The 13292-nt window shown below is 33.9% G+C and overlaps 2 protein-coding genes across 2 annotated transcripts; both read right to left on the bottom strand.

The window, feature by feature from the left end:
- Nucleotides 1-321: 321 nt before the first annotated feature.
- Nucleotides 322-1257, bottom strand: LOC132912155 (probable small nuclear ribonucleoprotein G). The gene is made up of 4 exons (XM_060969320.1): nt 1050-1257; nt 876-898; nt 617-741; nt 322-543 (listed from the first exon to the last, which is right to left on the bottom strand). The coding sequence occupies exons 1-4, from the start codon at nt 1079-1081 to the stop codon at nt 493-495; spliced, it is 231 nt and encodes a 76-aa protein (XP_060825303.1). The 5' UTR covers nt 1082-1257; the 3' UTR covers nt 322-492.
- Nucleotides 1258-1514: 257 nt separating this feature from the next.
- Nucleotides 1515-13282, bottom strand: LOC132912156 (uncharacterized). The gene is made up of 12 exons (XM_060969321.1): nt 12785-13282; nt 12081-12122; nt 11904-12004; nt 11255-11342; nt 11090-11153; nt 10795-11015; nt 10587-10727; nt 10340-10501; nt 10054-10239; nt 9902-9967; nt 7597-9178; nt 1515-5593 (listed from the first exon to the last, which is right to left on the bottom strand). Exons 1-12 carry the CDS (start codon nt 12845-12847, stop codon nt 5412-5414), a joined length of 2898 nt encoding a protein of 965 aa, XP_060825304.1. The 5' UTR covers nt 12848-13282; the 3' UTR covers nt 1515-5411.
- Between the last annotated feature and the right edge of the window lie 10 nt (nt 13283-13292).

Below are 13292 nucleotides of genomic sequence, written 5' to 3'. Positions count from 1 at the left end.
AATACAATTTTAATACAATTGTGTAGTTAAATGAAACATTTTTACTTAAACAAAAGTGTAATAAAGAAAATTATATGTGCATTTAATATTCATAATACTCGGTGTACAGAATTCAATGTAATAGTGAAAATAGAATTTAAATGTTTCACAATTGTGCAAAGAAATGGTGTTATTAATGAAGGATATTAAGCAGATTATTTTTGAAATCATAAAAATCACTGAAATGGTATATCAAATAAAATATATTCTGAGCAAAATATGTCATAAAAATTGTCTGTTGTATTGTATTTATATAAAAAATTTTAAAAGAATAAATCACTATTTAATATGAAAACTTTTTATTCAAAATAATTGTCTTTTCAAATTGACTGGTCAAGAATTATATTTCAAAGGCTGAATAAATATGATATTAATATTATGTATGATATAAGAAGTTATGTAGTTATTTCCTTAAGAATATATATTACATTTTTATATTTTTAATATTTCAATTCAAATCCTGTCTAAAGCCTCTAACATTATTACACTATTTCCACGTATTACCTAAAATGATAAGATGAATTCATTAATTCAGCAGTAATTCATTTGTCACCACAAAAAGAATTCACTAACTTACCACCATTCCAATATTGTTCTTTGTACCATCTTTGCATTCTTCGACACTTTCATCTATAACCATGTTCATAAACGGATCAAAGCCACGTAAAATTCCAATAACATGCCTTCCTCCATTGAGTTTTACTAATGAAAAGAATATATTTTGAAGAAATAACATCAATAAATATAATATACGATATTATGTCTCCAATAACAAAATATTGCATATAAACATAACCGCATAACCAATAATATTTAAGATATACTTATATACTCACGTGATAATCTTTTATCCATATATCTAAAAAATAAAAATAAAATCTTGTTACGCTTTGTTACATTTACAATGTACAAGAATTAAAATTTAAATAATCTTAAAAATTAAGAAAGAAAATTGAAGTGTTTATAACCTTTATACATATACTACTTAGAGATTTATATATTACACCTACTTTTTAAGCTCTGGAGGATGCGCCTTACTCATTTTTAAATTGGTTTTTCTTTTTTAAAGAATACTAATGATAAATTACTTCCACAATTATGGATATGTACTTTTTCCCGATTTTTGTCTTCCTTCACACTATGATATTAAAATCAGCGGCGTGCCAACTATAGCCAATACATGCACATTAACATCGTTTATAGGTTACATGAATTGAGGTACCAACCTTAAAAAAACAATTAAATGCTTTGTTACGTTAATTTAAATAAATATATAATTATTATACATTACGGAGTTGAAATGAGGTACAAATAAATTTATATGAATGAATTCTGAAATATAAAAAAATATAGAATATATTTTTTGCTTTGATAGATCTTATGCTATTCTGAATCAGCTGAATTGATTACTTTAATGTACTTTGCAAGACATACATACATATTATTTTAAAAAGGAAAATACGTGTGTACGCACATATTGTAGAACGATAATTTTATTTTTCTTTTTCTATACTAATACATGAAGTAAATGTGACAATATAATATACATTTGACTCAACAAAACAACATAACCATCATTTAATTTCGTCAATAGATTTTGGTCACTTTTCAAGTCAGAAGTATTCCTATTATATATATTTATTCGTAACGTACATCATACATGCACATGTAATCTCATTATTTAACATATTATATTTTTGCAAGGTACTGTCAGTACAAAATATAAGTACATTCATATTTATAAAAGTACAACGTTCACTTGCCGTCGAAAGACGGAAGAAATAATGTTTCTCTTAGAACATCTCATAAAACATCAGAGCAAGCAAGAATTTCGATAGCGTACTTTGCATTTCAATCTAATCTTAATTATCATTTGTTGACTTTAACTTTTTACCTATTTATTAATTTTGCCATTTCGATTACTCAAATTCTTCCTTTTTTTTTTTTTTTACTAGCTTGTAAACAACTAGCTTGTAAACTATGAAGATATAGAAAAGCACAAATCATCGATTTTTATCGATGACAAGGTAATTAAACGTATGTGACAATTCTTTTAAAAATCTTCTCGAAAAACTTGCCCGCGCGGAAGATCCTAAAACCAGTCTGATAAAAGCGTCAAATCCTTAATCTTACATACATGTTAATACGTACATCCAGTTAAATTACTGCGTTACAGATAAAGTGTACAATTCGACGTTTTATGCATTTCCAGATATTGCACAGAGTAGAATACAATATTGTTTAATTAAGATCGTATCGAGTATTTCATTAACTTAGGAAATACCCAGAAATCCTCCATAATAGATACGAGAATTGTAGTGTACTTTATACGTTGGTCAAAACAGATCAGGTACCTCATTAAGTTTCCAATCGACGAATTGTACATTTTACCTTTAATTATCTTACGTCTAATTCTCAAGGAATGGCTTACGATTATCATTGACATACACTTCGAAAACAGACATTTCAAATACCAATCGCCACAACAATCAAGAAAATGTAGCATAACCATCTAATTCCCATAAGCATCAACAAGTGTCATCTTCTATTTATTCTATACTATAAGCAAATTAGTAATTTGCATATTCAGATGGTCTGTAAAAATTCTAGTGAGCAGTTTAGCATCTATTTCAGTGTGTTGATTCATAACAATTTTCTATCTACGTTCCATCCTTTTGATTATTTTCATGAAAATATGAATTTGAATGAACATCAATAGCCTAATAATGAAATATGGTAAGAAATTAGTAACTTTTAATAAAAAATAGCAACTTCTTGAAAACTGTTATTTCATCCACCAATAGAGATAAAAATTAGTAAAATCTAGCATGTTTTGCATCGTAACCTGAGCGATGGGAATTGGAGGGTTACAACAGTAATTGAGTGCATGTCATAGCTTTTCGTTAAATGAGCGCGAGGACTTATTCAAGGTACCAATTAGCTTCTATGATTCTTGCAATGGCTGTTCGTGCTTACTTTTATCACTATCGCTATACATGCGAAATTGTATGTAAGATGGAACGGATTTAAAAGCAGTCGTAGGTAAACGTCTCGACTTCTTCGAGATATAGTAAACCTTCATATAAAATAACTAACCTTCGCTTGCACCAAAGGCGAAGGCAATAATCAAGGGCCTCATGACACAAACGATCCTTGTTCAATTTATCAATCTTTTGCAATAATACTACGTGTATAATAATGCATTTTAGTAGTCAGAAACAACACTCGCAACATGGAGGAATCGACATTATAAAAAATGATTTATATCTCGACTTATTGTCGATTGAAAATTGTTTTTCTATAATTTCATAATTTAGATTGTGTAATATAAGGAATATTTTGCTTGAAAAAATTGCTATTGAGCCAAAGTTAAAGTAAAATGTTAAAATATTCTTCACTTTTCTGCAGAGAGGACAAACATGGACAATGATCGTTTTTGATAGTGTGAAACGAGAAATGCGGTTTTGGCGAGTTTTCATCGCAAGGGGGTGTGGTATAACAATATAGCATTGCGTTTAAGTCATTCGAATCATCGCTTTCGCGTTATCGTATTTAGAGTACAATGGAAATCACAAACGAAACGAATAAACATAATCCATTATACTTTATAGACACTATGATGTTGGTACATCCTTATACATATTTCCATATAACATCAACAAATGTGAATTCAATGACGTAACCAGGAGGCAGTGGAAGGATTTGAAGAATTTTTAAGTAGTGACAAACATCCGCGATGGGATTATAACGACTGTACATTTATCGTACGCATGTCGATAGAGGAATATAGATATGTTTTGCGTGCAAATACATACGATCTACCACGTCTAAACTTTGTATTTCCTATATTAACGACGTTCGAGTACCTGCCAACAGTTTTCCAGAAGCTTTGAGTTCCCTAGCTAGTGGTTACGCTAATGGAATGTACCCGCAAATTTAGTCCAATTGGATCGGATTAAGATACTATCGTGAATCGAGTGCTTCAAGTAAATTCCATCAGAGATTAGTAATAGTTTGTTTGAGCGTCGAAAATAATGCACTTATTGCTATTCAACACTGTAGCGATAAAATAATATAAAAAAAAAAAGAAGAGAAAAACGGCGATACATATTTCGACAAGAGGAATTTTTCTGAGTGGAACTCGATGCCAATGTATGAGTAGAAAATGCCGTGCACATTATAGAATTGCAATGGAATTATTATGTACAAAATTTCAAATGGGAATAGGTATTTTTCATTTTTGTACGTAATTATTCTTTTGCAAATGATTCTCACTAACTCTTTACAACGTAATTCAACGAAACAACGCGTATCAATTATAATTGAATCACATTGTAAAAAGTGAAATCGAATTGATATTGGCAGCAATCGTAGCGCAATACTCTTCTTTCAGCTTTCGCGATCTCTAACAATGGAAACCAACAAAAGTGAGGTACCACGGTAATATCACATCAAACGATCTCTCATGGAAACGTTTTCTTTATCGTGAATCTCTGCTCGTCTAATTATACAAATCATTTGCAAGACTCGCAGTCTTGGGAAGAACTGTTTGAAAGAACGTAGCGTAGGAACACCAAGACACTTAACGAATAAAATACAATAATCGTCATACACGCGATTGTACCAACGATTTCGTCACATTAACAATTCTCAAAAAGATCTCGTCTTTTTTTCTCTTCTAACATCTCTATTGTATAGTTTCAACAGGAAGCATTTCGAATTTAACACGTTCATTGCACACGATGCACATTCGAGTCGGCACATACTTTTAGATTATGTATCGTATCGACTTGAATGTGGCAGATGAACTAAAAATACCGAAATTATGAGAAAATTTTTCGTAATAATTGGTATCTATTAAACACATATGTAATATAATGAGAATCAAATCCGCAGTGAATACATTAATAACTTCGAAATTACTAATAACGTATCAAGTTTCGTGTAAACATACCCAAAGCGTTTCGTATATGCGGGCAAACAGCAGTTCACACCGAGAGCACGCACCAGTGTTAGCGGCAATCGTCACACGTCCGTCGTCAGCAAAACGGTTCGTAATTGGAGTATTTTGCTTTAATTCAATTTAACGAATCGCGCAACTTCATCCATACGCGAGTGCATGGGCGATCTACGATTATCGATTGAATGATCATTGAACGCGACGAACAATCTGAAAGTCGATAATCGAATAAAATCGAACATATTCGATTATCGGGACATTTCAAAAGCTTCGCGGCGAAATCTGCGTAAAGATTAGTTTGCCGGTAATACCGTTAAAATATCTCGCAACTATAAGCTTGTGAAACGTTATTTCACATAACGTGAAATAGTTAGCTGTAAGTGGTAACCGCATACGAATAATAAATTCAATATCAGACGGTCGTTTCTCGAAAAATCTTAACCGACGAGTCTGCGTGTTTAATGTGAATATATCTCGTGATGGTAGTCGCGCCGTTGTTATTGTTGTTGCTGTGGTTGTCGTTATTATTGTTGAATATTTCACGACTGCTCAAGCTGGACATCGTACCCGATTCGGACGTCTCGTTCATCATGTCTGCAGCCAAGAAGCAATCATTGACCAACTGTTTCGGAATCTTAGCAGAGCAGATGAAGGTAGTACATGTGTACGTATATCTCTTATACATATTTCTACTTGCTATAAAATATTAGTTGCATATATCTCTTTCGTGGCAAAAAATTCAAGTATTAGTTCAAAACTTTTTGTTTGAGTTTAACGGTTTATTTAAAAAGAAAACTTCAAACTTACGGAGCCTCGTGAAGTTAGCTCCGGCAAAAGCAAATGGCGGGAGGTCATAATAATTCAAACAGGTTAATTTCTGTTACCGTTCTTTCCATTGTTAAGCAATTACTGTTTCAGATTAGAAATTTTAAAAGTTTCTTCTTGATTTTACTTCGATCTGCTCTACCATATAAAATAAGGTATTAAGGGTGCATTACGGTGCAACGTGCAAATAACAATAACACGTAATCATGTAAATCAAAGGATATAAATAAAAAAAGAAACTGTTGGTTGTACTAAAAATAAATTTATATTTACAAGCGAGGAGAAAATAATAATTACTAATAAAACGTTTTATAAGTCGTAAGCACAATGGGACTGGAAACAAATGCGTGATAAATCGATTGTTCAAATCTGCGATATTTATTACGATCAGATTCAAAATGTGGTCTGGAATTCGTTTTGCAAAATAAACGTTATAAATTATCTTTTAATAAGTACCTATGAACGTAACGTTTTGAATTCTTGTAGAAGAAAAGAGTAAACGGCCATTAGTATCGCAATACTGTTTCTCGTATTATGTACAATTTCTTTTTCGGCAAGACACGGAACAGATACCTTTATTTGTATGCAAATTATTTTACGGTTAAACAGTATCGACTTGAATTGACTTGAACTTTCCATGGAAACGTTAAGAACCTCATTGTCAATTTTTTACAAGATTGTACTTGTAGATATTGCCACAAAGAAAACTACTTGTAACTTGTAACGAAACTTGTATATAGGAAATTAGGAAAGATAGCATTAAATGATCACGTACAACGTAAAAACATATGACTAACAATTTTACCGTATAAGTTAATATCTTCCTTTCTATTAACTAAAACGAAACTAACTTTGGCAGTCGAGTCCAAATAATGGACTACGTGCGTGTCGCGTCTACACGTACGTTTCTAATATTCTATAATATAGGACACAGTAAATTTGGCAAGGGTTACGATGCACATAGAAGCACACGTGTTCTTGTACGCTGAAAATGCTGTGAATGGAATTCTTGCGATAGCAATAGAACGTAAACGTGAACAAAGAGATAAAATCGAGACGGTCGAAAATTAAGTCATTGTAACAAAAAAATATTGTAACAAAAGATTACGAAAAATTACAAAATAATAATTTTCTCGAGTGACGCCCGATACATACTTGACTGGAAAACTTATTTAATAAATTAATAACGAAATGGGACAACGTAATAGTTAGGGATTTTTACGTATCTATTACATATACTGGTAACACTGCTTAACAGATCGTACGTGGACACAGTCATCTGTGGATATTCCGACTCATTAAAACTCTACATCATATAACGTAACATATCACTACGTAACAATGATATACTGCTTATTCAACTGCGCATCTAGAATATGAAAATTTATAGTACGTAACTATATCGTTTGAATATACGCTAAAAAGATAGTTGTTGGCGTGATACGATATTAGAGTATCATGCTCATGCAGAAGACACTTTGAACATGAAAACGTCTTGCAACATGCATGTACAATAGAAAATCGATGCTATCTGATAGAGCGTCAGCAACATATTTTAAGTGTTCAAAAATATAGTTTTTTTCCTTGCTTCGTATTTCTTATCTCTTATGAAATAAATCTTAATAATTGATTTCTTCGACTTCGTTCTTGCGATAGTTTCTTATTCCGAGGAAACCGAGAATCATGACTACAATATACGAAGGCTAAATAAGGAACATGTGTGAAGATTTGGCGTTTTCACAATATAACGCAGCAACACTTTTGACACTTACTTTCCTTTCCAATGATGTTGTCCTTATAATTTTCTATATCAGAGTTACATGCTTTGAGTTTGAGTTTAATGTCCTCTGTATTATCATTGCTACTTTGATTTTGTACAAAATCACTTCTTGTAATTTGTTGTGAAATTATCATTTCACACTTGCTACATCTTGATATTTCTGTTTGCTTGCTACTTGCATCAAAATCTTCTACATTTGTACATACATTTGTCTTGTTACACTTGTTCTGTTTTGATTTTATGTTCTCTGCCTCTATATTCTGCAATTTGTCTTCTGTTTCACTCCTATGGTGAACTGTCCTTTGTTCTGTTTCTGCAATAACTTGTAATACTTCAGAAGTTCGTTCATCTGCTAAAGTCGTCTCTGAAATTATACTTCTACTTTTAATACTTGTCTTATCAACTAGTACATCATTCGTGAGTGCACATTGATTTTTACTATTATTATCCTCCGTGCTCTGTAATGTATTTATAATTTGATTTAAGCATTTCTCTCTATTTTCAAGCATTCGTTCCTCGCTCATTTTATTCATCTTACCGTCAGTATTAAAGAGATTTGTACTAACCACCATTGCACAAGAATTCTTATCTGGTTTCGTTATTAGCTCACTTATATTTTGCAAATAAACGCTCTCGTTCATTCCTATTTTCTTCGTATTTAAGCTCAGTCTGTTGCTCTCATCGTCTGTTTTATCGCAAAGTTCATCCGACTTTCCTGAACTGAACGCCTCGCCGCTCAAGCTCTTTGTTCGGTCGTCCGAGTAAGTGCTTAGTTTCTTATCCGAATAATCACTATACTTGTCGTCGTGTAAGTACACGGAACTCTCGTTTGATTCGAAGTTACTAGCATTTATTATTGATATCCTTGGTATAATCAAATCGGAAGGCAAACCCTCAACACCGTTCGGCGGAGTTGAATCCAAGGACGATCGTTTGATGAAATCTCCAAACGAATGATATCCTTGTTGTCCTTTGCTCTGAACCCATGCTTCAGTTAAAAGATGCGATCTCTGCCAGGACAGGTCGCTGTTACATCTGTTTGTCCTTACAGACCATACGTTTTTACACTCCTCAGCATTGGACCACGAATGTAAGCAGCAGTCGCTAGGGCTTCTTTTGATATCAGTTGTATCTTGATCCGCGTCCATCGCCTCTTGTTTTTTGTTCCGAACGATCAGTTCTAACTTGGATTTTAAGAGAGCTGGCGACACAGCAGTGTCTAAACGTCTGGCAAAGTTCGACGTCTGTACAAACTGTACCATGGACACGTTGTTCATGTTATCTATGTCTACATCCGGGAGTTCACCCGTGGCTGATATTATAGCATTTGGACTCGGACTGTCCATGCTATCTGGGGTGTAAGGATCATGCTTAATGGGTGCTGCGTGCAACAGATTAGTCGAACGGTCCGTGTAATTAACCTGTCCACTAGCGCATCTACTGTAATCAGGCAACATGGATAACAATTCCACATAATTGCTTGGCACTCGAAAGCAAAACTCAGGTGCACTCGACAAGCTGCAGCAGTTTATCATACCTTCGTCCACGATGAGATTAGCCCTCAAGTAGACTGGCTGCAAACGGGAAAAAATGGACGATCCTTATGTAATATCGTGCATCTCTATGAAGAAATGGAGAGGGATATTCTTCGTATGGTAGGACTCTATAAAAAGTCTAACTAACATTAATGTAATTCAGGGAAACGATATGGTAACGAAATACTTTTGATACGATACTATAGAAACATGGTGCTAAATGTTTGGTAAAGTTCAGTGAAAAGTATTTCACGTTGGCTACAAAAATGGGTATTAAACTCTTTTCAATCTTATGCATCATCTTTCGAACGAAATTTCATAGTATCAGGGCATTATAGCGATAGAACGCATACCTGCGATGACCACACAAAATATACTTAACTCTTTCTGATGGTAACGTGTTCAAAATGCTATATACAATTATGAAATTGGGAATCGTTAAATAAGTGATTTTCAAAAGTGTTACTATACTGAAACGAACTACACTGACAAGCCTCTATGTAGTCATAAATAGAGGAATGAAATATCAGTAGAAGTAGAGGATATATGGAAAAACCAAGATAAAAACAGGCAGACAGTTGATAGATAGGTACCTTAGTGCTTAGAGATTCATTCGAAACTCCAGAAAAACAGGCTGCACCATAATTAAAAGAATGAATCATCAGAATAATAACTAGGAAGTGTGTAAATATATTCACCCAGCATAGTAATTAAAAGAACTAGTACCTTTCTTCTTACATTAGAAAAAAAAGACTCTCTCACCTTATGATCGCCCATACAAGTTGTTGGCCCTATTATTCCATATTCCATGGCATCCGGCGATGATATCTGAAAAATGATAGTAATCGCGTTGCATAAAAGACTATTTGTCTAAAAGATATGCGTTTAGAAAAAATATAAATGGTATTTCGTACATCTTGGACTAGCATTTTAGCGGTAGGACTCAGCAGAACACGATCACACCAAGCCGGTACTCTTGTTTGCATATAATTTGATCCTTCATTGATATCTTCCTCAAATGGGTAACTGGGTACAAATTTAATCGGAAATTCAAATAATCTTCCATCAAAGTCTTCCAGCTCTTTGTCATATTCACGTAGCTACATAAATATTGGTAATTTCATTATGGTCTTCCTAATCGTCAATGCAATATTATAAGTAACGTTATACAACGTAAAGTTCGAACAACGAATTACTTACCCATTGTCCACCATTTTGCACAAAAACATTCTGATGCTCGTAATAAGAAAATTCTTTTTTCCCTAATGTTAATATGAGATCATCGTCTTTATTATGAAACTGCAGCTTCGAAATACTTCCTTTGTTTGATAACCTTCTTTCTTGAGTATCTTCTGTAAGTTTCTGTGTAAAAGTAAGAGTACAGATTATTTTTATTCCTTCGTACTTCTACAAGAATAACATCATTGTCGAATTTTCTCGTACTTACTTTGATTACACCGGCTGTGTCCGTTCTAAAATTAAAGTCTCCAAATAAAAAGTATGGTACATTTGAATATTTATCATTATGAAACCTATCTAATGTATGCTCGAGCGCTCTTCTACGCGTCTTACTGTATACGGATGGAAACTGAAAATATATTATCAGAATAGGTAAATCATAAAGTTATCTCATAATACAAGGTAAAATCACTTACTGTTTCCATAGCAATGAAATTACTGGCATCGTGAAATAAATGTATGTTTATGAGATCAAAAACTGTTCCACTAATACTCCATCGTGTTCTCAGAAATCCTTTTCTGGACCATTTACATTCTGGAAAGAATTCCTGAGGGAACTTTGCTTTTTCTTTGGTCGTGACTGCTTCTATATTACCAGAATGAATCTCCTTTCCATCCACTGGTATAAAAGTACATTCTAAAATTATAATAATAACTTGAGTTACTTTAATTTGCTCAGGCACTGTAATATTAATCTATCGATCATTGTACCTTGGAAGTCCCATAATAAAACTTCTTTCAAAGATTCATGCACAAAGTACAAATTTCCAAGGGCCTGAAAAATTTTAATATTAACATAATTATGTATAATTACTACTAAGAACCATATACAATAATATATATTTTATAAATACATATTTTTTGTATTTTACCTACCGTAAAATGTTCAGCAGATGAATAATCTTCATCCAAGAATACCCTAATTTTGTCAAATAGCCTTAATTCCTCCGATGACATTAGTAACCTGCAACAAATAGCTATATTAAACTAAATTAAGCTTTATAAGAAACGCAGAGATCTATCCATCCTGAACTTTTCATAGTAGCTTAAAGATCTGTTATATTTTCAAACACTTTTTTTACATTGTTCCCCTATGAATATCATTCGATAAATTCATCTTTTGAAGTAGCTCACTCAACCATAGAGTAACGCGTGATCATCTATTTTTATCCCTTTCTGCCACTTATGCGTTAAATCATTTAATATCGTGATCAGGAAAACCTATCAGTCTTGGTATAATTTTTAAAAGGCATACCTCCTACTACATTTTACTCCATACATCATACTCCATAAATATTTCATATATAAGCCAAGCAATAATATTTAAACAAATATTATCGCATAGACTAGCAACTGTTATCTCATTAATCTGATTAAAGAGATCAGTCAATGGAAGCCTTCCAAGAAGCTTTACTTTAACAAGATTTTCTGGAATATCTTTAACATCCTTAATACAATATATGTAATCATTGCTGACTGTGCAGTAGACAAAGCTCTAAAAATACAAAAAGAGATAACAAATTACCTAACAAAGTCTTCCACCTGCCTGGTGCTGTGCTCATAATTTTTTCCACCTACTTCTTGGCAGTGCAGTGCAATAAATTTTGGATCCAGCCTCAGTATAGTCTGAAAAGCATTCTCCGTGAATGTAAATACCCGTTATATTTACGCAATGACAACGCATGTTATCTGTAATACTTACAGATAAAAATTCTTCCGTCCAAATTTTCAACATCATGCTAGGCTGTAAAAAGGACACACTTTCGTAATCTCGATCAAAATTTCAATCAAATAAAGAGATGCTTATCATTTATCAATAAAAAAGATCGAAAGAAATTTAAAAACATATCTTCATTCATATATCGCTTGTATATACGCGCAGAAAATCAACTTTAAATCTTAAGCAAAAACCCATGTAGGGCTAATGTCATCGTTCTTATTATCGCTTAATGGAAAAGCGTAATTCGGTTCGATCTAAATTCACGCAACTAACAAGAATCTACTATTATGGAAAGTCGTTGATAATATCAACGCGATTCTGCGCGCTTTAGCATTACAATTAATACGTGCGGGATTGCGGACAAGATCGTGAAGTTTTAAAAAGCGAGAAAAACAAGGGAGAAAACTGATGAATGAAGGAAAAGTAATTGTAAATAGCGAATAGGAATTAGCAGTGTATTATCATCTATTATCGTAGCATCGTACGAAAAACGCGCGAAGCAACTAACTTTGAACAGGCGAAAAAAGACTGGAAAAAGAAAGAAAAGACGATGAAGGAAGGAGAGAAACAGGCCGTGCCGCGTTTGAAGGTAAATCGCGGGGCACGATCGATCGATCGTTCAGGGTCGGTGGAACGGCGGAGAGGAACGCGAGAAAGGAGAATGCGAAAAAGTCCGGGAAACTCACCTCCTCGAAGATACTGCCGACGTTCGCAGTGACCAATAAGACAGGAACGCCGTTACCCGCCATTCTTCAATGTGTCAAGAAGGGAAAGTTTTGAATAAAGCTTCGCTGTTGCCCTTGAAGAGAAAGAAGACGGATATCGGGTGGCGTAGGACGATCACGAGGAGAACATAAACGTCGTAAAATAGATGTAAGATCGATGCAAATGACTGTCAAAAAGGGATCGACACACGAGTCGAACACACTGCACTGCTTCGAGAGAGTGTCGCGAGACCGTTGAGCACGTCGACTTTGGGTTTCCCGTTGACACGAGCACTCTGATCGAGTAGTCAGGTTCGAAGAGAAGTCACCCCCGGCCAGGAAAGGTCCGCGTGTCCGGAGGAATCAACCCCTGTGCCGAGGAGTGGCCACGGTTTCGCGCCGTGCACCGGTCGCATCAAACCTCGCACTGCAAATACACATTATTAGTCGAATAACGCGAGGCTCGTTCGAGCACCAGAGGGAAAAGTTG

The sequence above is a fragment of the Bombus pascuorum genome, chromosome 11 (assembly GCF_905332965.1).
Source record: "Bombus pascuorum chromosome 11, iyBomPasc1.1, whole genome shotgun sequence".
Taxonomy (NCBI): Eukaryota; Metazoa; Arthropoda; class Insecta; order Hymenoptera; family Apidae; genus Bombus; species Bombus pascuorum.
This window is presented reverse-complemented; position numbering and strand designations above follow the sequence as displayed.

Excerpts from the sequence above, each read along its gene's own strand:
- LOC132912156 (XM_060969321.1), bottom strand. The coding sequence starts at position 12,847 with ATGGCGGGTAACGGCGTTCCTGTCTTATTGGTCACTGCGAACGTCGGC. Across the intron at positions 11,154-11,254 it reads CATCTGCTGAACATTTTACG|GCCCTTGGAAATTTGTACTT; the intron begins GTAGGTAAAATA and ends AAAATTTTTCAG. Across the intron at positions 9,968-10,053 it reads CTAAAATGCTAGTCCAAGAT|ATATCATCGCCGGATGCCAT; the intron begins GTACGAAATACC and ends ATCATTTTTCAG.
- LOC132912155 (XM_060969320.1), bottom strand. The coding sequence starts at position 1,081 with ATGAGTAAGGCGCATCCTCCAGAGCTTAAAAA. Across the intron at positions 742-875 it reads TATGGATAAAAGATTATCAC|TAAAACTCAATGGAGGAAGG; the intron begins GTGAGTATATAA and ends TCTTTTCATTAG. Across the intron at positions 544-616 it reads AGAACAATATTGGAATGGTG|GTAATACGTGGAAATAGTGT; the intron begins GTAAGTTAGTGA and ends TTATCATTTTAG.